Genomic DNA, 26,095 nt, shown 5'->3' with positions numbered 1-26,095 from the left:
CAACCAGTTAGTCAGACATAATATTAATAATAATAATAACAATTATTAAAACGATAATATATATAATATATATATGAATCCCAGCAGTGAGTGGTGAGACCTTGATGTAAAGTCTGTTTAAATTTAACATAAATTTAATATGCATGCAAACCAAATGTCTGTCCTGTATTTAACAAGCTTTCATTACTTGACTACAAATCCCAGAGTTCCTCTCTGTCACTCATGAGTGGGACGGCTCAACTGAACTCATAACATTTTTTTGTTTTTGTTTCCAGTCGACAAGTTGATGTTTGAGTGCGGCTTGAAAACTGCAAGCTGAAACTTTGAAGCCGACGAAATCATACAGGTTTCTTAACTAAATATGGACGAGCTAAGGCATCAGGTTATGATAAATCAGTTTGTTCTTACAGCCGGATGTGCGGCAGATCAAGCAAAGCGGCTTCTACAAGCTTCACACTGGCAGTTTGAGGTATGCTTGCTTGTTTGTCAAGGAACATCAAACTTGTCTTGTGGCACAGCAGAAAAATAGCATAAATCACTATTATTAATTTTTAGTTCATTTATATATAGACATAATTTATAATAATGCAAGACAAGCACCAGACAGCATTGTCTTTATATATTAGACATTGAAAATAAATATTGTTACAATTATAAATTATTTTAAAAGTGATTTAAAATGGTGGCTTCAGTGAAAGTTATGTTTAATTTTATGTTCAAAACCCACCAATGCACATTTGCCTACTTCCTCGAGAATGACTGAATTAATGTTCTTCTAACTCTTTTATTATGGTGTTGCAGACTGCTCTCAGTACATTTTTCCAAGAGGCTAATATTCCTTACAGCCATCAAATGGTGAGTATGTTTTTTTTTTATTTTTCTTGTCGTTAATTGATAGTTTTTCATATCTGTTATTATGACTTCCGCCATGTTTGAGAGCACGAGTCAGACAAAAATAAACACAGGCTGATATGTTTCTAGTGAAGGCTACAATTATGTCATTTAAAATCCGTAACTTTGTCGTTTAAGCACAGATAGTCTCCCGTAGGTAGTTGATTAAATATGTTAATATTTAAGATGATATAATAATCTGGACTCATGGGACTTGCGCTTTTGCAAACGTGTCCAAAGTTGTGGGGGGGGGGGGGGGGAGGGCGATTCCAGGAAAGAGAGAGAGAGCGCACGCGCTTGACTTGGCACACTGGCACTAAAACAATCAGATCGGGAAGCGGGGTCAAGTTGGTTTTGTTTTCGATATTCGTGACACATTCAGCGGTAAACGCCAATAAATCCAAAACGAATTGCCCTAAAAAAATCTAAGCAGTGTGACCGCCAAAAGGGCAAAGCTGATCATGTTTCACATCCTTCTTTTTCTATATTTTCCCTCGATATAATAAGCACGGCCCCGTGCAAGCCGTGGCAATGTGCAAAAAGCCGGGAGAGAACGCTCTCAGCAGAGCCTTCAGTTAGGGACCGTGGGGAAAGTGCAAACTTTCTTCGTTTTTTGCTATAGCTCAGTAGGTGTTTTTGTAATAGCTTTTTAGATAAAGGGCATATAGACATGAAACCAGTGTCAATCAATAGTGGGGGACAGTGGACATTTTTAACAACCTTTCTTTTTAACACTACTGGTAGAAAAAGGAATTGCATGTCCAAAATTAACCTTCTTTTTGTAATAACTTTCTACAGAAGGAAGATAGAGAGATGAAACCAGTGTCAATCAATAGAGGGAGAGAGTGGACATTTTTCACATCCTTTCATTTTACCCCAAGTGGCTGATAAGGGAATTGCATGTCCAAATTTAACCACCTTTTTGTAATAACTTTCTACAGCAGGGACACAGAGACATGAAACCAGTGTCAATGAATAGAGGGCGACAGTTGTCATTTTTCACAACCTTTCATTTTACCCCTACTGGTAAAAAAGGTAATTGCATGTCCAAAATTAACCTTCGTTTTGTAATAACTTTCTACAGCAAAGAGACAGATACATGAAACCAGTGTCAATCAATAGTGGGAGACAGTGGACATTTTTCACAACCTTTCTTTTTACCCCTACTGGTAAAAAAAAGGGAATTGCATGTCCAAAACGAACCTTCTTTTTGTAATAACTTTCTACAGCAGGGAGACAGAGACATGAAACCACTGTCTATCCATAGAGGGGGACAGTGGACATTTTTCACATCCTTTTCTTTTACCCCCTACTGGTAAAAAAGGGAATTGCATGTCCAAAATTAACCTCCTTTTTGTAATAACTTTCTACAGCAGGGAGACAGAGACATGAAACCAGTGTCAATCAATAGAGGGAGAGAGTGGACATTTTTCACAACCTTTCATTTTACCCCAAGTGGCTGATTAGGGAACTGCATGTCCAAAATTATCATTCTTTTTGTAATAACTTTCTACAGCTGGGAGACAGAGACATAAAACCACTGTCAATCAATAGAGGGGGAGAGTTGACATTTTTCACAACCTTTCTTTTTACCCCTACTGGTAAAAAAGGGAATTGCATGTCCAAAATAAACCTTCTTTTTGTAATAACTTTCTACAGCAGTGAGACAGACACATGAAACCAGAGTCAATCAGTAGAGGGAGAGAGTGGACATTTTTCACAACCTTTCGTTTTACCCCAAGTGGCTTATTAGGGAATTGCATGTTCAAAATTAACCTTCTTTTTGTAATAACTTTCTACAGCAGGGAGACAGAGACATGAAACCACTGTCAATCAATAGAAGGGGACAGTGGACATTTTTCACAACCTTTCTTTTTACCCCTACTGGTAGAAAAGGGAATTGCATGTCCAAAATTGACATTTATTTGTAATAACTTTCTACAGCAGGGAGACATAGACATGAAACCAGTGTCAATCAATAGAGGGAGAGAGTGGACATTTTTCACAACCTTAAATTTTACCCCAAGTGGCTGATTAGGGAACTGCATGTCCAAAATTATCATTCTTTTTGTAATAACTTTCTACAGCAGTGAGACAGAGACATGAAACCAGTGTCAATCAATAGAGGGGGACAGTGGACATTTTTCACAACCTTTCTTTTTACCCCTACTGGTAGAAAAGGGAATTGCATGTCCAAAATTGACATTCTTTTTGTAATAACTTTCTACAGCAGGGAGACATAGACACGAAACCAGTGTCAATCAATAGAGGGGGAGAGTGGACATTTTTCACAACCTTTCGTTTTACCCCAAGTGGCTTATTAGGGTATTGCATGTCCAAAATGATCCTTATTTTTGTAATAACTTTCTACAGCAGGGAGACAGAGACATGAAACCAGTGTCAATTAATAGCGGGAGAGAGTGGACATTTTTCACAACCTTTCTTTTTACCCCTACTGGTAGAAAAGGGAATTGCATGTCCAAAATTGACATTCTTTTTGTAATAACTTTCTACAGCAGGGAGACATAGACATGAAACCAGTGTCAATCAATAGAGGGAGAGAGTGGACATTTTTCACAACCTTTAATTTTACCCCAAGTGGCTGATTAGGGAACTGCATGTCCAAAATTATCATTCTTTTTGTAATAACTTTCTACAGCAGTGAGACAGAGACATGAAACCAGTGTCAATCAATAGAAGGGGACAGTGGACATTTTTCACAACCTTTCTTTTTACCCCTACTGGTAGAAAAGGGAATTGCATGTCCAAAATTGACATTCTTTTTGTAATAACTTTCTACAGCAGGGAGACATAGACACGAAACCAGTGTCAATCAATAGAGGGGGAGAGTGGACATTTTTCACAACCTTTCGTTTTACCCCAAGTGGCTTATTAGGGTATTGCATGTCCAAAATTATCCTTATTTTTGTAATAACTTTCTACAGCAGGGAGACAGAGACATGAAACCAGTGTCAATCAATAGCGGGAGAGAGTAGACATTTTTCACAACCTTTCTTTTTACCCCTACTGGTAGAAAAGGGAATTGCATGTCCAAAATTGACATTCTTTTTGTAATAACTTTCTACAGTAGGGAGACATAGACATGAAACCACTGTCAATCAATAGAGGGAGAGAGTGGACATTTTTCACAACCTTTATATTTACCCCAAGTGGCTGATTAGGGAACTGCATGTCCAAAATTATCATTCTTTTTGTAATAACTTTCTACAGCAGTAAGACAGAGACATGAAACCAGTGTCAATCAATAGAAGGGGACAGTGGACATTTTTCACAACCTTTCTTTTTACCCCTACTGGTAGAAAAGGGAATTGCATGTCCAAAATTGACATTCTTTTTGTAATAACTTTCTACAGCAGGGAGACATAGACATGAAACCAGTGTCAATCAATAGAGGGAGAGAGTGGACATTTTTCACAACCTTTAATTTTACCCCAAGTGGCTGATTAGGGAACTGCATGTCCAAAATTATCATTCTTTTTGTAATAACTTTCTACAACAGTGAGACAGAGACATGAAACCAGTGTCAATCAATAGAAGGGGACAGTGGACATTTTTCACAACCTTTCTTTTTACCCCTACTGGTAGAAAAGGGAATTGCATGTCCAAAATTGACATTCTTTTTGTAATAACTTTCTACAACAGGGAGACATAGACATGAAACCAGTGTCAATCAATAGAGGGAGAGAGTGGACATTTTTCACAACCTTTAATTTTACCCCAAGTGGCTGATTAGGGAACTGCATGTCCAAAATTAACCTTGTATTTGTAATAACTTTCTACAGCAGTGAGACAGAGACATGAAACCAGTGTCAATCAATAGATGGGGACAGTGGACATTTTTCACAACCTTTCATTTTACCCCTACTGGTAGAAAAGGGAATTGCATGTCCAAAATTGACATTCTTTTTGTAATAACTTTCTACAGCAGGGAGACATAGACACGAAACCAATGTCAATCAATAGAGGGGGAGAGTGGACATTATTCACAACCTTTCGTTATACCCCAAGTGGCTTATTAGGGAATTGCATGTCCAAAATTATCCTTATTTTTGTAATAACTTTCTACAGCAGGGAGACAGAGACATGAAACCAGTGTCAATCAATAGAGGGGGACAGTGGACATTTTTCACAACCTTTCTTTTTACCCCTACTGGTAGAAAAGGGAATTGCATGTCCAAAATTGACATTCTTTTTGTAATAACTTTCTACAGCAGGGAGACATAGACATGAAACCAGTGTCAATCAATAGAGGGAGAGGGTGGACATTTTTCACAACCTTTAATTTTACCCCAAGTGGCTGATTAAGGAACTGCATGTCCAAAATTAACCTTCTATTTGTAATAACTTTCTACAGCAGTGAGACAGAGACATGAAACCACTGTCAATCAATAGAGGGGGACAGTGGACATTTTTCACAACCTTTCTTTTTACCCCTACTGGTAGAAAAGGGAATTGCATGTCCAAAATTGACATTCTTTTTGTAATAACTTTCTACAGCAGGGAGACAGAGACATGAAACCAGTGTCAATCAATAGAAGGGGACAGTGGACATTTTTCACAACCTTTCGTTTTACTGCGAGTGGCTTATTAGGGAATTGCATGTCCAAAATTAACCTTCTTTTTGTAATAACTTTCTACAGCAGGGAGACATAGACATGAAACCAGTGTCAATCAATAGCGGGAGAGAGTGGACATTTTTCACAACCTTTAATTTTACCCGAACTGGCTGATTAGGGAACTGCATGTCCAAAATTATCATTCTTTTGGTAATAACTTTCTACATCAGTGAGACAGAGACATGAAACCAGTGTCAATCAATAGAGGGGGAGAGTGGACATTTTTCACAACCTTTCTTTTTAGCCCTACTGGTAAAAAAGGGAATTGCATGTCCAAAATAAACCTTCTTTTTGTAATAACTTTCTACAGCAGTGAGACAGGTACATGAAACCAGTGTCAATCAGTAGAGGAAGAGAGTGGACATTTTTCACAACCCTGAATTTTCCCCCTTCTGGTAGAAAAGGGAATTGCATGTCCAAAATTAACCTTCTTTTTGTAATAACTTTCTACAGCAGGGAGACATAGACATGAAACCAGTGTCAATCAATAGAGGGAGAGAGTGGACATTTTTCACAACCTTTAATTTTACCCCAAGTGGCTGATTAGGGAACTGCATGTCCAAAATTATCATTCTTTTTGTAATAACTTTCTACAGCAGTGAGACAGAGACATGAAACCAGTGTCAATCAATAGAAGGGGACAGTGGACATTTTTCACAACCTTTCTTTTTACCCCTACTGGTAGAAAAGGGAATTGCATGTCCAAAATTGACATTCTTTTTGTAATAACTTTCTACAACAGGGAGACATAGACATGAAACCAGTGTCAATCAATAGAGGGAGAGAGTGGACATTTTTCACAACCTTTAATTTTACCCCAAGTGGCTGATTAGGGAACTGCATGTCCAAAATTAACCTTGTATTTGTAATAACTTTCTACAGCAGTGAGACAGAGACATGAAACCAGTGTCAATCAATAGATGGGGACAGTGGACATTTTTCACAACCTTTCATTTTACCCCTACTGGTAGAAAAGGGAATTGCATGTCCAAAATTGACATTCTTTTTGTAATAACTTTCTACAGCAGGGAGACATAGACACGAAACCAATGTCAATCAATAGAGGGGGAGAGTGGACATTATTCACAACCTTTCGTTATACCCCAAGTGGCTTATTAGGGAATTGCATGTCCAAAATTATCCTTATTTTTGTAATAACTTTCTACAGCAGGGAGACAGAGACATGAAACCAGTGTCAATCAATAGCGGGAGAGAGTGGACATTTTTCACAACCTTTCATTTTACTCCAAGTGGCTGATTAGGGAACTGCATGTCCAAAATTATCATTCTTTTTGTAATAACTTTCTACAGCAGGGAGAAAGAGACATGACACCACTGTCAATCAATAGAAGGGGACAGTGGACATTTTTCACAACCTTTCTTTTTACCCCTACTGGTAGAAAAGGGAATTGCATGTCCAAAATTAACCTTCTTTTTGTAATAACTTTCTACAGCAGGGAGACAGAGACATGAAACCACTGTCAATCAATAGAAGGGGACAGTGGACATTTTTCACAACCTTTCTTCTTACCCCTACTGGTAGAAAAGGGAATTGCATGTCCAAAATTGACATTCTTTTTGTAATAACTTTCTACAGCAGGGAGACATAGACACGAAACAAGTGTCAATCAATAGAGGGGGAGAGTGGACATTTTTCACAACCTTTCGTTTTACCCCAAGTGGCTTATTAGGGAATTGCATGTCCAAAATTAAACTTCTTTTTGTAATAACTTTCTACAGCACTGAGACAGATACATGAAACCAGTGTCAATTAGTAGAGAGAGAGAGTGGACATTTTTCACAAGCTTTAATTTTACCCCAAGTGGCTGATTAGGGAACTGCATGTCCAAAATGAACCTTCTTTTTGTGATAACTTTATACAGCAGTGAGACAGAGACATGAAACCAGTGTCAAGCAATAGAGGGGGACAGTGGACATTTTTCACATCCTTTCTTTTTACCCCTACTGGTAAAAAAGGGAATTGCATGTCCAAAATTAACCTTCTTTTTGTAATAACTTTCTACAGCAGGGAGACAGAGACATGAAACCACTGTCAATCAGTAGAGGGAGAGAGTGGACATTTTTCACAACCCTGAATTTTACCCCTACTGGTAGAAAAGGGAATTGCATGTCCAAAATTAACCTTCTTTTTGTAATAACTTTCTACAGCAGGGAGACAGAGACATGAAACCACTGTCAATCAATAGAAGGGGACAGTGGACATTTTTCACAACCTTTCTTTTTATCCCTACTGGTAGAAAAGGGAATTGCATGTCCAAAATTAACCTTCTTTTTGTAATAACTTTCTACAGCAGGGAGACAGAGACATGAAACCACTGTCAATCAATAGAAGGGGACAGTGGACATTTTTCACAACCTTTCGTTTTACCCCAAGTGGCTTATTAGGGAATTGAATGTCCAAAATAAAAATAAAAATTATTTGCTTGTGTTCATGTGAAGAAAGAAAGTCATAAGCATCTGAGATGACAGAGGTCAGTAAATGGTGATAGAATTTTCATTTATGGATGAACTATCCCTTTGAAGATGTCAGGGCGTGGTAGAAACGGAGCAGTGGAGAAAAACAGGGTCTGGGTCCAAGTGCAGGGAATAAATTACTTTTTAATAAATGAGAACAAAAAGGCCAACAAGGCAAAACAAAACAGAAACAAATCACGGAGACAAGAGCAGACGCAGCCAAGATGCAAAAACACGAGTAATCAGGAACACTTACAAATCACAATTTACATTTCACAATTAATACAGCCTGACAGAGTGGTTAGAGAGTGGAGAATATATACTCATTGACAATGGGCACCAGGTGTGTTTGTGTAAGTGTGTGAGTGGATGAAACAGCTGTGCGGAGTGAAGGTAATGAGTCCGGGAGCAATTGAGAAACACAGGTGGAGCAACTAAACAATAATGAGGTAACAAGGTGGGTGGGATCAGAAAAAGACAGGAGAGAGCACATGGCACCAAACAAACACAACACTCACAGAAGAAAGTGACAGAAAGACATAAGACTGTGACAGATGAGCAAGATGTGATGGAGAGGCTAGAAATATATTCGAAACAGAATACTAGAATGTGTTCAATTAATGAGTAGAGTCATAGAATTAATACAAACAACGTTAACGTTTTTAAAGTCCATTTTATTTGTGTTGTCTATTCAGCGTCACTGTCTAAAAGGACAATTAATCTTTTCAATTTTTATTTTGGGCATTTATAGTTTTTTCCTAGCAAATATTGATAAATTGTTATTTGTGACTAATTACATTCATGAGAAAAAAGTCCCACAAAAATATTAATAGTATTTAAATTTTAATCACAGATTTTATTTGCACTATTTTGTGCATTCAGTTTATCATAGCTAATGGCTCTATCAAAACAGAAAAAATAAAGAAATAAACTTTTTTTTTTTGCGGGGGAAACGCAACTTTTGCTGCCTCAAGTAAAATTACTCAAGTATTTTACACCTCTGTTAATATGTGCTTACTACTAATAAATGGCTAATATTCTATAAATATGCATACTTATAAGCAACTAGTTAATTAATAGACTCTGAAATATAGTGTTACTAATTATTTCAATTAATTACATGTATTTAATTTGCATGAGTGAATAGTTATTTTATTTTATTGTGGTTTGGTTACTACATATTACTAATAAAGTGTTTTACTTGAAACATGGTGATGGTAGTTCTTAAGATCTTAAACTTTTAAAGAACCTTATATTTTGTAGTTTCACACTGAAGCTAGGTTGTAGAAAAAGGTGCACATAGGAGAAGATTCAGAAGGTATTTATTCCACATGAAATAGGAAAAGGGTATCCACAGATAGCAGTCATGAGGTCTAAAACATTTCCCGACAAAGTCAAACTAAAAGGACAAGAACGTAACGTAGACAGAACAAATGAAATAATTAGCAACACCACAGGTGAACTTATGTAATCAAAATGTGAGACAAAATATAGGTCAAATGACAAAGTATGAAAGACAGACTAAGTCCAAACTAACAAAATTGTGATAAGTAGAGTTAAGAGTTCATTATGCTTACAAAAACATAAAGGATAGACATAAACCATACACTGTTGACCCAATGACAGGAGTAATGTGTAAATATACAAAGTATATGCCAGGTGCATGTGGATGGGATAAACTCCACAAATTCCAAGTATTTGTTATTATTATACTTCACCATCATGTTGCTTTACTTCACTTCACTACATATAGCACAATCCTTGTCAACAATGTATGGTTTTATGTCTATGCAATTACAAATAAAGGTACCTGAAAAAAAAAATGTTATGAGACAACATTAAAATACATCTTTCTGATTTAGTGGATAGAACATGCTATCCACTTATAAAGAACACTATTTATATTTACCTATTTTATATTTATTTTTATATCTATTTAATGTACAGTACAGACCAAAAGTTTGGACACACCTTCTCATTCAAAGAGTTTTCTTTATTTTCATGATAATTGAAGATTCACACTGAAGGCATCAAAACTATGAATTAACAAATGTGGAATTATATATGGAATTATATACATAACAAAATATTGTGAAAAAAACTGAAAATATGTCATATTGTAGGTTCTTCAAAGTAGCCACCTTTTGCTTTGATTACTGCTTTGCACACTCTTGGCATTCTCTTGATGAGCTTCAAGAGGTAGTCACCTGAAATGGTCTTCCAACAGTCTTGAAGGAGTTCCCCGATAGATGCTTAGCACTTGTTGGCCTTTTGCCTTCTGTCTGCGGTCCAGCTCACCCCTAAACCATCTGGATTGGGTTCAGGTCCGGTGACTGTGGGGGCCAGGTCATCTGGAGCAGCACCCCATCACTCTCCTTCTTGGTCAAATAGCCCTTGATGCCTTCAGTGTGACTCTACAATTTTCATAGTCATGAAAATAAAGAAAACTCTTCTAATGAGAAGGTGTGTCCAAACTTTTGGTCTGTACTGTAAGTATATATGCATACATTTATTTGATGTATTAACAATGTAGAGATTAAAAATAACAGTACTACTTAACCATAACCTAACTTAGATCGTGCTGTATGTCAAGATATATCTACTTTATATATATATATAAATATATATATATAAATATATATATATATATATATATATATATATATATATATATATATATATATATATATATATATATATATATATATAAACTATAAGTAATTTCTATAGTTCTCCATGACCTAATGTACAGGGAAATGTGTAATTATAAAAGTTGTTAAAGTAAACAAAACATTGTTTTTGTCTTTACATATCACCTAATTGAACTATTTTGATTTGCTGTGCACTATTTGTATGAACACTTTTAACGTATAAACAGTTAAGATACTATTTTATCATAAATTAAATATTGCAATTGATTTCGAATCACTATATTACTGTATTGTCTTATTACAATTATTTACTAAATTTTATTTCCTCAAGTACTGGGTATAGAATATATGACAAGAAATAGCTTATTATTGATATTATTTTGATCATGATATGACAATCTTTGTATTCTTGTCATTAATGGCCATTTCAGTTTGATGAAAAGATGCATTCATGCGGACATAATTGCAAAGTTCATGGATCATACTGAAGCAAAATTACAGTGATTTATTTTTTTATTTTTTTAGCACTCCCTTTTTGGCAGAACTGTGGTGTTTTTTGGTGTATGTTTAAAAGCCTGGAACTTGCAATCCCGCATCGCCATTTGATTAACTAGCAACTTCCTGATGCTTAAAATTCTACATTGTTTTAATAATTATTTTCTCATGACAGATTAATGAATGAACGGTCTATAAGAACCTAAAAAAAAGTATTTGTCTGAGATCAAAGATGTATTTTTGCACCTGACTGTCTGTGCACATTTTTTTATGAATTATGATCTTCCTGCTAGTAAACCTATCCATCTACCTCTCTTACTGTAATCATACGCTCATCTATACAGTGGTGGAAAAAATTATTAGAACACTATAATTGTCAGAAGCTTTAAATTGTTTAAAGACGGTAATCTACAGTATGTCTTTATCTGTAGCCGTCAGTAGAAAATTTCAGCGTACAATCCAATCACCAAACACATGGCAGTTGCTTCAATGCATTTAGGGGTGTGGTCCTGGTCAAGACAATCTCCTGAACTCCAAACTGAATGTCAGAATGGGAAAGAAAGGTGATTTAAGCAATTTTGAGCGTGGCATGGTTGTTGGTGTCAGACGGGCCAGTCTGAGTATTTCACAATCTGCTCAGTTACTGGGATTTTCACGTTCACTACAAATAGAAAAAATAGGCTACAATTTGCACGAGCTCACCAAAATTAAACAGTTGAAGACTGGAAAAATGTTGCCTGATCTAATGAGTCTCGATTTCTGTTGAGACATTCAGATGGTAGAGTCAGAATTTCAGCTTTCAGCACCTTATTGAATCAATGCCACATAGAATTAAGGCAGTTCTGAAGATGAAAGGGGGTCAAACACATTATTAGTATGGTGTTCCTAATAATCCTTTAGGTTAGTGTCTGTCTGTCTGTCTATCTGTTTGTCGATACACTGGTCGGTCTGTCTGTCTGTCTGACCAAATGGTTAAAATAAAACTTTGATTTGTGATATTGTATTTTCAGTATTCAACCCGAACAGCATTGCTCCCTGTGTGGAAAAGAGTGTCCAGTTGTAAGCATGGCTCCTTCATTGAGAAATTAGTAATTAGTAAAGTGACATGACATTCAGCCAAGTATGGTGACCCATACTCAGAATTTGTGCTCTGCATTTAACCCATCCAAGGTGCACACACACAAACCATGAACACACACCGGAGCAGTGGGCAGCCATTTATGCTGCAGCGCCCGGGGAGCAGTTGGGACTAGGCCACAACTTCCCCATGAAGATGAGGTATTATACAATCTGTAGAGCTGAAATGTTAAATTATTTCAACTAAATAGATAATTATTATGCCGATAATTAGTATGCAGTTAATACAGAAATGACTTTACATCAAATATTAAGTAGTATTTTGTATTAGGTCAATACAGATCAAAAAGTTTTATTTTTTTTTTACTGTTTGTCCAATTGTCTATATTTCAATTTGATGATTTTAAGCTGAAATTACTATTAATATCTTAATAATGGAGTAATAAAAGAATGAATTACAGTTTATTTTTAACTTAATATGTTGTCAGGCTGTCTGGTCTCTGTTTCCTTGAGTCTCCACTAGTGGTCTCACTTCCCCATAGGCACCTCACCGCAGGCACTACAATTCCCACAAAGCCTTGTCCCTTCATCACAGTAATTGCACTCCTGTTAATTGCACTCAGGTGTCTTCACTTGATAGTCATTACCCTGCCTATATTAACCGGTCTGTTTCTGTTTGTTTTCATGGAGTCCTTTCTTTCCGTCACCCAGTTTCCTCGCCTTACGAGTTTCAAGTTCTATTCCTGTTCCTATTCCTATTCCTGTTTGTTTGTTTGGATGGATTTTTGGTTTTGACCCCTGCTTGTTGGATTCTGAATTTGGATTACCCATTAAACTCACAGTGCGTTTGGATCTCTCGTCTCCTGTGTTTCCCTGGGTTCCCAAACGTAACATATGTTCAATATAATTAAAAATTAAGTTTACTTGTGACAATTTTTATTTCCACTAGATTCAGTGCAGCAACTGTGAAAAATGGTACCACTCTGTCTGTCTCGGAATGATTAAAAAAGAGGTACAAAAATGGAAGACGAGAAAGTGATTGTGTGTTTTCTATAAGTAAAAAGTACTTTACAAGTGTAGGTGTTAAAATATATTGTTTACTCTTGAATGTTTTTTTTTGTTGTTGTTGTTTTTTGTTTTGATCAGCTCCTTATAAATGTTAAAATCAGTGAATTTTAAAATCAGTATAAATTTCTGATCAGTGTATAAATACCAGTTCAGTCAAAAAGGCTATTGTACTGTTGGCTGTTGTCGTTTCAAATTAGTTTACAGTATTAACAGGATCATTCTGCATTACATAAATTTCGTAATTGTCAGGATGTAAATAAGGTACAATTTGTAAATGCAACTACCTTGTGCAACAGTAAGGATTAAATGTGAGGTTGTCTAAGTTGATCACTGTCTCCCTCTATTAACTGACACTGCTTTTACATCTCCCTGGTGGAAAATGCCATTACTAAATTAAAGTACAAAATGCTTCAAGCTGCAATGACGAGCCCAAGTCACTAGTGCAACCACCATCCTCTAGTGTCATTGGGAAAGAGGTGTGCATGCATTGAAATTAAGCGTTTGGCAGTCTGGTTTTAAGGGTTACAACAATGAAATGGTTAAACACCATGCACACAGACAACAAAATATAAACCTTTGATAATGGTTTACAATAAGGTTTAAAGGAACACTCCCCTTTTTTGGAAATATGCTCATTCTCCAACTCCCCCAGAGTTAATAAGTTGAGTTTTACTGCAGTGATATCACTATACTTACAGCCCTAGAAAATCACAACTTTACATTTTCCACCGGTCTTAGTACAAAATATAACTACAAAAGAGGAAAGTTTTAAATAGGAAAAATACCCATACTCTTTGGTCATTTCTGAATGCCATGCTGCTGGTCTCAAAACCTGATACTGGCTGAATGGATTCAAAAATGGTATAAACTGGGAGTTTGAGAATGAGCCTATTTCCAAAAAAGTGGACAGTACCAAAAAATTGTTAACAGTACTTAAATAGTGTTAACAAATTAGACCTATTTTTAAAATACTACCAAAACTTGTAATTATGTAAAAACATTATTAAATTAATTTAATGATCTAGTAGTGCAGAAATAATAATATACTTACAGTACATACTAACATAATTTATGTATTTGTTGGTCATTGTATCTTCTTGAATTTAGCAGGACCTTGCTCACATTTCTTATCCTATCCATCTAGTGAACACCTACAGTATCACAGCCTTCATCTGTCAACTAAAATGTCTGATATGAATATGAGCAGCACAGAATTGGTGCCAAGTAATGTCCCACAACCAAAAAACTATTGAAAAATGCATTTAAGTATTCAAACATTAGATATTTACCAAGATCCTTGTGTTATTTATTTAAACCCCCCATAAAATGTAAAATATTAGTAAGCTTAAAACTGTATCATAATTATAATTTTTTGGGTACTTTCCAATGGCTGGTGGCTACCCCGAACCGTTACCTCTAAATTTCATGTGATAAAATAAATGTTAAATGTTAATTAATGTTTTATTTTAAAAACAAATTTTGTATTTTTTTCTTTTAATAGTGATGTTCAAATATATATAAATATGTGTGTGCGTGTGTGTTTATCTTTTATATTTTATTTGTAAATTTGCAAAATTTTTGCTGTATTGGCCGAGATTGATTTGAACTACACCCCTACATTTATGAACAGGAAATATTAATGTGTCCCTCTCTCTTACATAGCTACATTTTGATTAGATATGTCCCATAAGTTTGAGGCACATGATTTGAAAATCTTAAAACATATACATAAAAAAATCTTATCATATACATACACACACACACACACACACATACACACAAATTCAATTTTCCAGATAATAAATTAATAAATGCAAATAATGTGTTGCAAAAAAAAAAAAAAACTACTGAAAGTTAATGAATATAACTAAATAAAAATTTCTGTCGTAATGTTAAAGTATGTTTTGATCAACCAGTATGTTGAAAAGTCATTAAGGGGTAAAAATAAAGGTTGTGAAAAATGTCCACTGTCCCCCTCTATTCATTGACACTGGTTTCATGTCTCTGTCTCCCTGCTGTAGAAAGTTATTACAAAAAGAAGGTTTATTTTGGACATGCAATTCCCTTTTTTACCAGTAGGGGTAAAAAGAAAGGTTGTGAAAAATGTCCACTCTCCCCCTCTATTGATTGACAGTGGTTTCATGTACCTGTCTCCCTGCTGTAGAAAGTTATTACAAAAATAAGGATAATTTTGGACATGCAATTCCCTAATTAGCCACTTGGGGTAAAATGAAAGGTTGTGAAAAATGTCCACTCTCCCCCTCTATTGATTGACACTGGTTTCGTGTCTATGTCTCCCTGCTGTAGAAAGTTATTACAAAAAGAATGTCAATTTTGGACATGCAATTCCCTTTTCTACCAGTAGGGGTAAAAAGAAAGGTTGTGAAAAATGTCCACTGTCCCCCTCTATTGATTGACAGTGGTTTCATGTCTCTGTCTCCCTGCTGTAGAAAGTTATTACAAATAGAAGGTTAATTTTGGACATGCAATTCCCTTTTCTACCAGTAGGGGTAAAATTAAAGGTTGTGAAAAATGTCCACTCTCTCTCTCTACTGATTGACACTGGTTTCGTGTATCTGTCTCACTGCTGTAGAAAGTTATTACAAAAAGAAGGTAAATTTTGGACATACAATTCCCTAATCAGCCACTAGGGGTAAAATTAAAGGTTGTGAAAAATGTCCACTCTCTCCCTCTATTGATTGACACTGGTTTCATGTCTATGTCTCCCTGCTGTAGAAAGTTATTACAAAAAGAAAGTTCATTTTGGACATGCAATTCCTTTTTTTACCAGTAGGGGTAAAAAGAAAGGTTGTGAAAAATGTCCACTTTCCCCCTCTATTGATTGACAGTGGTTTCATGTCTCTGACCCCCTGCTGTAGAAAGTTATTACAAAAAGAAGGTTCATTTCGGACATGCAATTCCTTTTTTTACCAGTAGGGGTAAAAAGAAAGGTTGTGAAAAATGTCCACTGTCCCCCTATATTGATTGACAATGGTTTCATGTCTCTGTCTCACTGCTTTAGAAAGTTATTAGAAAAAGGTAAATTTTAGACATGCAGTTCCCTAATCAGCCACTTGGGGTAAAATGAAAGGTTGTGAAAAATGTCCACTCTGTCTCTCTACTGATTGACACTGGTTTCATGTCTCTGTCTCCCTGCTGTAGAAAGTTATTACAAAAAGGAGGCTAAATTTGGACATGCAATTCCCTTTTTTACCAGTAGGGGTAAAAAGAAAGGTTTTGAAAAATGTCCACTCTCTCTCTCTACTGATTGACACTGGTTTCATGTCTCTGTCTCGCTGCTGTAGAAAGTTATTACAAAAAGAAAGTCAATTTTGGACATGCAATTCCCTTTTCTACCAGTAGGGGTAAAAAGAAAGGTTGTGAAAGATGTCCACTGTCCCTCTCTATTGATTGACACTGGTTTCATGTCTCTGTCTCACTTCTTTAGAAAGTTATTAGAAAAAGGTAAATTTTAGACATGCAGTTCCCTAATCAGCCACTTGGGGTAAAATGAAAGGTTGTGAAAAAATGTCCACTCTCTCTCTCTACTGATTGACACTGGTTTCATGTATCTGTCTCACTGCTGTAGAAAGTTATTACAAAAAGAAGGTTAATTTTGGACATACAATTCCCTAATCAGCCACTAGGGGTAAAATTAAAGGTTGTGAAAAATGTCCACTCTCTCCCTCTATTGATTGACAGTGGTTTCATGTCTCTGTCTCCGTGCTGTAGAAAGTTATTACAAAAATAAGAATAATTTTGGACATGCAATTCCCTAATAAGCCACTTGGGGTAAAACGAAAGGTTGTGAAAAATGTCCACTCTCCCCCTCTATTGATTGACACTGGTTTCGTGTCTATATCTCCCCGCTGTAGAAAGTTATTACAAAAATAATGTAAATTTTGGACATGCAATTCCCTTTTCTACCAGTAGGGGTAAAAAGAAAGGTTGTGAAAAATGTCCACTGTCCCCCTCTATTGATTGACACTGGTTTCATGTCTCTGTCTCACTGCTGTAGAAAGTTATTACAAATAGAAGGTTAATTTTGGACATGCAGTTCCCTAATCAGCCACTTGGGGTAAAATTAAAGGTTGTGAAAAATGTCCACCCTCTCCCTCTATTGATTGACACTGGTTTCATGTCTATGTCTCCCTGCTGTAGAAAGTTATTACAAAAAGAATGTCAATTTTGGACATGCAATTCCCTTTTCTACCAGTAGGGGTAAAAAGAAAGGTTGTGAAAAATGTCCACTGTCCCCCTCTATTGATTGACACTGGTTTCATGTCTCTGTCTCACTGCTGTAGAAAGTTATTACAAAAAAGAGGCTAATTTTGGACATGCAATTCCCTTTTTTACCAGTAGGGGTAAAAAGAAAGGTTGTGAAAAATGTCCACTCTCTCTCTCTACTGATTGACACTGGTTTCATGTCTCTGTCTCCCTGCTGTAGAAAGTTATTACAAATAGAAGGTTAATTTTGGACATGCAATTCCCTTTTCTACCAGTAGGGGTAAAATTAAAGGTTGTGAAAAATGTCCACTCTCTCTCTCTACTGATTGACACTGGTTTCGTGTATCTGTCTCACTGCTGTAGAAAGTTATTACAAAAAGAAGGTAAATTTTGGACATACAATTCCCTAATCAGCCACTAGGGGTAAAATTAAAGGTTGTGAAAAATGTCCACTCTCTCCCTCTATTGATTGACACTGGTTTCATGTCTATGTCTCCCTGCTGTAGAAAGTTATTACAAAAAGAAGGTTCATTTTGGACATGCAATTCCTTTTTTTACCAGTAGGGGTAAAAAGAAAGGTTGTGAAAAATGTCCACTTTGCCCCTCTATTGATTGACAGTGGTTTCATGTCTCTGACCCCCTGCTGTAGAAAGTTATTACAAAAAGAAGGTTCATTTCGGACATGCAATTCCTTTTTTTACCAGTAGGGGTAAAAAGAAAGGTTGTGAAAAATGTCCACTGTCCCCCTATATTGATTGACAATGGTTTCATGTCTCTGTCTCACTGCTTTAGAAAGTTATTAGAAAAAGGTAAATTTTAGACATGCAGTTCCCTAATCAGCCACTTGGGGTAAAATGAAAGGTTGTGAAAAATGTCCACTCTGTCTCTCTACTGATTGACACTGGTTTCATGTCTCTGTCTCCCTGCTGTAGAAAGTTATTACAAAAAGGAGGCTAAATTTGGACATGCAATTCCCTTTTTTACCAGTAGGGGTAAAAAGAAAGGTTTTGAAAAATGTCCACTCTCTCTCTCTACTGATTGACACTGGTTTCATGTCTCTGTCTCGCTGCTGTAGAAAGTTATTACAAAAAGAAAGTCAATTTTGGACATGCAATTCCCTTTTCTACCAGTAGGGGTAAAAAGAAAGGTTGTGAAAGATGTCCACTGTCCCTCTCTATTGATTGACACTGGTTTCATGTCTCTGTCTCACTTCTTTAGAAAGTTATTAGAAAAAGGTAAATTTTAGACATGCAGTTCCCTAATCAGCCACTTGGGGTAAAATGAAAGGTTGTGAAAAAATGTCCACTCTCTCTCTCTACTGATTGACACTGGTTTCATGTATCTGTCTCACTGCTGTAGAAAGTTATTACAAAAAGAAGGTTAATTTTGGACATACAATACCCTAATCAGCCACTAGGGGTAAAATTAAAGGTTGTGAAAAATGTCCACTCTCTCCCTCTATTGATTGACAGTGGTTTCATGTCTCTGTCTCCCTGCTGTAGAAAGTTATTACAAAAATAAGAATAATTTTGGACATGCAATTCCCTAATAAGCCACTTGGGGTAAAACGAAAGGTTGTGAAAAATGTCCACTCTCCCCCTCTATTGATTGACACTGGTTTCGTGTCTATATCTCCCCGCTGTAGAAAGTTATTACAAAAAGAATGTTAATTTTGGACATGCAATTCCCTTTTCTACCAGTAGGGGTAAAAAGAAAGGTTGTGAAAAATGTCCACTGTCCCCCTCTATTGATTGACACTGGTTTCATGTCTCTGTCTCACTGCTATAGAAAGTTATTACAAATAGAAAGTTAATTTTGGACATGCAGTTCCCTAATCAGCCACTTGGGGTAAAATTAAAGGTTGTGAAAAATGTCCACCCTCTCCCTCTATTGATTGACACTGGTTTCATGTCTATGTCTCCCTGCTGTAGAAAGTTATTACAAAAAGAATGTCAATTTTGGACATGCAATTCCCTTTTCTACCAGTAGGGGTAAAAAGAAAGGTTGTGAAAAATGTCCACTGTCCCCCTCTATTGATTGACACTGGTTTCATGTCTCTGTCTCACTGCTGTAGAAAGTTATTACAAAAAGGAGGCTAATTTTGGACATGCAATTCCCTTTTTTACCAGTAGGGGTAAAAAGAAAGGTTGTGAAAAATGTCCACTCTCTCTCTCTACTGATTGACACTGGTTTCATGTCTCTGTCTCCCTGCTGTAGAAAGTTATTACAAATAGAAGGTTAATTTTGGACATGGAATTCCCTTTTCTACCAGTAGGGGTAAAATTCAGGGTTGTGAAAAATGTCCACTCTCTCCCTCTACTGATTGACACTGGTTTCATGTGTCTGTCTCACTGCTGTAGAAAGTTATTACAAAAAGAAGGTTTATTTTGGACATGCAATTCCCTTTTTTACCAGTAGGGGTAAAAAGAAAGGTTGTGAAAAATGTCAACTCTCCCCCTCTATTGATTGACAGTGGTTTTATGTCTCTGTCTCCCTGCTGTAGAAAGTTATTACAAAAAGAAGGTTAATTTTGGACATGCAATTCCCTTTTTTACCAGTAGGGGGTAAAAAAAAAAGGTTGTGAAAAATGTCCACTGTCCCCCTCTATTGATTGACAGTGGTTTCATGTCTCTGTCTCCCTGCTGTAGAAAGTTATTACAAAAAGAAGGTTCATTTTGGACATGCAATTCCCTTTTTTACCAGTAGGGGTAAAAAGAAAGGTTGTGAAAAATGTCCACTGTCTCCCACTATTGATTGAAACTCGTTTCATGTATCTGTCTCTTTGCTGTAGAAAGTTATTACAAAACGAAGGTTAATTTTGGACATGCAATTACCGTTTTTACCAGTAGGGGTAAAATGAAAGGTTGTGAAAAATGACAACTGTCGCCCTCTATTCATTGACACTGGTTTCATGTCTCTGTGTCCCTGCTGTAGAAAGTTATTACAAAAAGTTGGTTAAATTTGGACATGCAATTCCCTTATCAGCCACTTGGGGTAAAATGAAAGGATGTGAAAAATGTCCACTCTTTCCCTCTATTGATTGACACTGGTTTCATCTCTCTATCTTCCTTCTGTAGAAAGTTATTACAAAAAGAAGGTTAATTATGGACATGCAATTCCCTTTTCTACCAGTAGCGTTAAAAAGAAAGGTTGTTAAAAATGTCCACTGTCCCCCACTATTGATTGACACTGGTTTCATGTCTATATGCCCTTTATCTAAAAAGCTATTACAAAAACACCTACTGAGCTATAGCAAAAAACGAAGAAAGTTTGCACTTTCCCCACGGTCCCTAACTGAAGGCTCTGCTGAGAGCGTTCTCTCCCGGCTTTTTGCACATTGCCACGGCTTGCACGGGGCCGTGCTTATTATATCGAGGGAAAATATAGAAAAAGAAGGATGTGAAACATGATCAGCTTTGCCCTTTTGGCGGTCACACTGCTTAGATTTCTTTAGGGCAATTCGTTTTGGAATTATTGGCGTTTACCGCTGAATGTGTCACGAATATCGAAAACAAAACCAACTTGACCCCGCTGATCGAGACGATAGGAACGCAGTGTACCATGTTCAAAACCACACTGGCTTAAATACCCACATTTGTAATTATTTAGCAGATATTTGAAATGAAAGGAATCTGTTTGGAATTACTCAGAAGTTTTAACACTACCGGTCACATGCAAAGCGAATCAAATTTAGTTAACCCTTGGAAAGCACCTCATTTGCGTCTCACTTACTTATATACTAGTTTGATAAGTAAGAAGGTTTACTTCATAAAATGAGCATCGCTAAAATGATGCAATATTTAAATGAGGTACAGTACACCCACATGAGACTTACTCATATCAGTATTTTAGGAAAGGGTGTTTTATTCTTTAGGGACTGGGGCGCTGCTATAGTGACGTCACCAGCGCCACGCGATTGACTTTTTTTAAATTAGCGACTGACAACAGGTGTAATAATACATTTCATTCATATATTGCCAGTGTCTTACAGTACATCTACATCAAAAATTTTAATTTTAGATTATTATTCTAGAAATATATTTGCCTAAAGTGGCCATATGACTTTTTTTTTTTTTTTTTAGATCATTATTTTTTGTATTTGGTGGAACAGAATATGTTGACATTGACTCTCAAACGCGTTGTTTTCTACAAAGTCCCTCCTTCAGACAAGCGCTGTCTGCTCTGATTGGCCAACTGATATAGTGCATTGTGATTGGCCGAACACCACAAGCACTGGTTGGAAATGTAACTCCCGTTTCCATAATCATGAGCTTCATCTTTCAGAATAAATGTAAAGACTGTTAATGATGTCCTAAGATTTACCATCAGTTCAAGCCTGAATGAGGAACAGAGACACGTGACAGACACAGTGATGAAGCTCGTATGTGTTACACATACACACACACACACACACACAATGCGCTAAACTCCACATTTGAACATTCAATAGCAAATACTTTAATAACAAATCATACTTACACTATCTGATTTAGAAGCGCCAGACTGTCGTAGCAAAGTCAGAATGACCTCCTCTCCTAGATTCATGAAACGGCCGTCCATAAAATGCGTTGCTGTTCTGTTGTAAGTAAACTCAAAAATTGCATCTACTTTCAGAAGGCCAAATAAAGTGCTTTTCCTTCGCCTAGATACACACAGCATCTCCCTGACATGGCTGCTTCAACACTAACTATGGTTACAGAAACCACGACTGCTTTCTTTGCGTAAATATTTGGGCAGCATTACGCAAATATTTCCACATCGTGAAGTAGTCATGTGGGGGTGTGTTTGAATGAGCCGTTTTAGGAGGGAGTAGTAGAGTCTTGACTTTGATAAAGAATATCTCTTTGGATTTGAGACTTTAGTCTTTGCAACTTCAGGGATCTTATCTATGCACAGTCAGCTTGTAACACTCCAAAGAGAAAGGAAACCTTGAAATTGCATCATATGACTCCTTTAAAATGTTTGGCCCCCTGAGAGTATGAGAAGACGGGTGATTTATACTGCAAGAATGATCCGTGTGTGACTTCTGACTGGAAAGCAGAGACAAATTACACTTTCGAATGACAGCGTATTGTTTGAGCTCTTCTCAAGAAAAGCCTTTACTCATGCAGCTTTCAGTTTCAGGGTTACATTATTATTCTCAAAGTTCAACAGAAAGCATGTCCCAGAGTGTGTGAGGGGTTTTCGTTTCAGTTGATGGAACTTGATTGCTGATAAACCAGCTGATCCTTGATCCACTGCTAGAATATAATGATATACTTGTGATTCAGACATGGCTACTTTTAAATTACTGTCAAAGGACAAATCTAATTTTTGCCTGTGCATTGGTAAACCAAACCCTAGTCAGTATTTATGAAAGCCCTCAGAGCTGCTGAGTGAAATAACTGCTTAAAATGGATTTAACAATTAACTTTTTACAGAACTATTTACTAAATAAATGTTCTTGACTTGAAACATTAATTAAATGATTTTATCTTTTTATGTCATTCTGGCTAGCCCATGTATTCAGGAAATCAGCTTCCCAAAATAATCAGTTATAGTACTGATCAAATCGTACGATTTTATTATTCTTTTAAATATGTTTGAAAGTCTCTTATGTTCAAGCAGACATTATTTAAACACAATACAGGAAAATCTGTAATATTTTAATAATTTGATTACAATTCTGAATGGCTGTGTCAATTATATTTAAAAGTTTTACTTATTCCTGTTATGCAAAGCTGAATTTTAGGCACCATCACTCCCGTCTTCAGAGTCTTATAATCCTTCAGAAATCATTCTAATATGATGATCTGATGATCAATAAACATTTTGACTATTATCGGTGTTAAAACTGTTTGGTTTTTTTTTGTTCAGGACTCTTTGATGAACAAAGTTCAGAAGAACAGCATTTTCAAACAGAAATTTTTCATAACATGGATGTTTTCACTATCACTTTGGATCAATTTAACACATCCTTGCTGAATAAAAGTAAAAATGTATACAGGTTTGCATTCGTTATCAAACAATATTTGAATACAGTGTTGCGATTGACCAATCGTATAAAAACAGCTCTTAGATTCTATAAATGCTTTCTAATTTGTTTTTTATCAACAGGAGCACAACATGTCACAAAAGACGTCATAGGTGTTGTTTTTCACTTATCTTCTTAAAGCTGGCGTCTGAAAGACTGAACGTTGCTTTAGCAAAATTTGTGGTGTTTATTAAGGAGCTGTGGCCAATAATTTCAAGAACTTCCTGAATTCCTTGTTTCTGAAAGTGACTCTGTTGCTGGAATTCTGCAAATTCTTCATTCAGTGTGCATGGTTTTAAAAAAAAGTCTGCTTTGTGAAACAGGGTTGTGGGTGAAACCCATGCCAGAATCAAATCTGTTCTCTCTTTGTTTCCAGATGTGCACTCCAGCCAACACACCAGCAACACCACCCAACTTCCCAGACGCCCTAGTCATGTTCTCTCATCTTAAAGCCTCCGAGAGCTTCGGCAACAGCAGTCCCATCGCTTCTATGGCCACGTCACCAGGTCCTCACACCAACTGGGCCATGAGCCCTCCGGCAACCCCCGGTCATCAGGGGCGATGGACTCCAGGTCAGCTCATGCCCCAAACCCCCTCACCGGGCTGGCCGGCGGCCGTGACTCAACAAGCCTCTGCCGAGCATGCTAGTTTCATCATGGAGGCCGAGAGATAGAGACTGCTTTAACAAGCCATCACACCTTACAGGAAGAGGAGGATGGAGCTTCCTCCTGAAGACTTCGGCGGTGGCGGCGAGAGCGCTGGGTTGCAGTGAAGTGTGCTGGAGCAAAGTGTGGCCTCTTCTCTGAGCTCACAGGAGATCTGGGACTCTTAAAATTACTTTTCTTTTGGCAATAACCAAAAAAGATGGACAGAATGAGTAGCATAGTCACAGAAAACCTCAGACAAATGAATGTGTTTTGCAATACTGTCAGTTCTCAACTAACGGTGAATACTGGATTTTGCACTGTGTACTAAACACCTGCAGTGGGTCTATTAGTTACTCACCGTCATGTCATTCATTTTATGGACAAAATACATCTTCAGAATATCTTCTTTAACGTTCCACAGAGAAAAGAAAGTCATACATGTTTGGAAGGACATGAGGGTGAGTAAACGATGATGGATCTTTTGGACTGGTCTGTCATTTTTGACTTCTTTATGGCTTTGTAATGAACTACATTGGCATTTTATATTAAAATAATGGTATAAGAAGTTTTTATACCCAGAATATTGCACTCTGTGGTTCTGCTCAGCACTCAGAGGACACTTTGTTTTATCTCAAATCCCTATTTAAATATATTAAGCAAGAATATATTCCTCCGATTTATTTTCACCGATCATCTTCCTGTAACTGTGTTCACACTGCCTCCACAATATTTGTGGACTATGTGATGGTTATTATTTCCTATTTGCTGTGTTTTTAAATAAATATATATATATTGCAAAATGCTTGGTGGAGTAGTTCCTGTTTGTTTAGTAAAATATTGATGATTTTTTTCCCTTCCAGTGTAGTTAGGGTCAATGTATGTACACCTGAACTTCGTATCCTGTTATACCATGGTAAATGATTACATGGACCCACACTGATCAAGCTAAAGTTACATACATTGAACATAATTACACTGATGTTGAGCTCTCATTTTTATATATTTGAGTTCAAAATATACATATGTTTATTACAATATACATACAAGTATAATTTCATAATGCTGAGTTTAAGTATGTTTTGTGTATGATAAATGTATGATATATTTAAAGTTGTTAAGTATACCACAAGATAGTTTATATATATATTGGACCTGTCCTGGACCACAAACACCTCCAGCCTGGTTAAGAAGGCTTACCAGCGCCTCTTATTCCTCAGGACACTGACTGAAGAAGAACCAGCTGTCTTGAGCCATCCTGGTGAACGTTTACTGGTGTGCAATCGAGAGCATCCTGACCAGTTGCATCACAGTCTGTTATGGGAACTGCTCAGTTGTTGACCACAGGGCACTGCAGAAGGTGGTGAAAACGCCCAACGCATCACAGGGACACCACTTCCTGCTATGGAGGACATCCAGAGGAAACGCTGTCTATGATGAGCGCGCAGCATTCTCAAGGACTCCTCTCTCCCTGGCCACAGGCTGTTTAACCTCCTGCCCTCTGGGAGGCGCTTCAGGAGCCTCCGGACAAGGACCACAAGATTCAGGAACAGCTTTTTCCCTAAAGCTGTCTCCTTGCTGAACTCTGCCCTCTGACACCCCACTCCCCCCACACACACACCATACACACAGACTCCTCACCCCTCTTCATCACTACATCTGACTGATTTATTTATTTACAACAAGCAAAAAAAAAAAAAAAAAAAAAACAGTAAACTTGTTATAACTTGCATTACTGTCTGTTCATCCAAAAACACTGAGTAACCCATTTGCAGACTGTAATATTTTCTATGCTCTTTACTGACCATTGCAATAGTGTAAATGATGTTCATAGTTCTGCCTATAGTGTACTACACTTTTACATGATCCATCTGTATAGTATTGTCATAGTATACCTATCTGTATATCATGCTGAGA

The 26,095-nt window shown here is 36.8% G+C and overlaps 1 protein-coding gene across 1 annotated transcript; it reads left to right on the top strand.

Annotated features, from left to right (window-relative positions):
- Positions 1–202: 202 nt before the first annotated feature.
- ubald1b (UBA-like domain containing 1b) lies at positions 203–24,981 on the top strand. The gene is made up of 3 exons (XM_052552476.1): positions 203–469; positions 802–855; positions 23,911–24,981. The coding sequence occupies exons 1-3, from the start codon at positions 362–364 to the stop codon at positions 24,205–24,207; spliced, it is 459 nt and encodes a 152-aa protein (XP_052408436.1). The 5' UTR covers positions 203–361; the 3' UTR covers positions 24,208–24,981.
- Positions 24,982–26,095: the final 1,114 nt, after the last annotated feature.

Source organism: Carassius gibelio, chromosome B3 (assembly GCF_023724105.1).
Source record: "Carassius gibelio isolate Cgi1373 ecotype wild population from Czech Republic chromosome B3, carGib1.2-hapl.c, whole genome shotgun sequence".
In the NCBI taxonomy this organism is placed as follows: domain Eukaryota; kingdom Metazoa; phylum Chordata; class Actinopteri; order Cypriniformes; family Cyprinidae; genus Carassius; species Carassius gibelio.
This window is presented reverse-complemented; position numbering and strand designations above follow the sequence as displayed.

Bases quoted from the DNA above. Each gene is read 5' to 3' on its own strand.
- ubald1b (XM_052552476.1), top strand. From the start codon at position 362: ATGGACGAGCTAAGGCATCAGGTTATGATAAATCAGTTTGTTCTTACA. The intron at 470-801 runs GTATGCTTGCTT...ATGGTGTTGCAG, and splicing joins CTTCACACTGGCAGTTTGAG to ACTGCTCTCAGTACATTTTT. The intron at 856-23,910 runs GTGAGTATGTTT...CTTTGTTTCCAG, and splicing joins TTCCTTACAGCCATCAAATG to ATGTGCACTCCAGCCAACAC.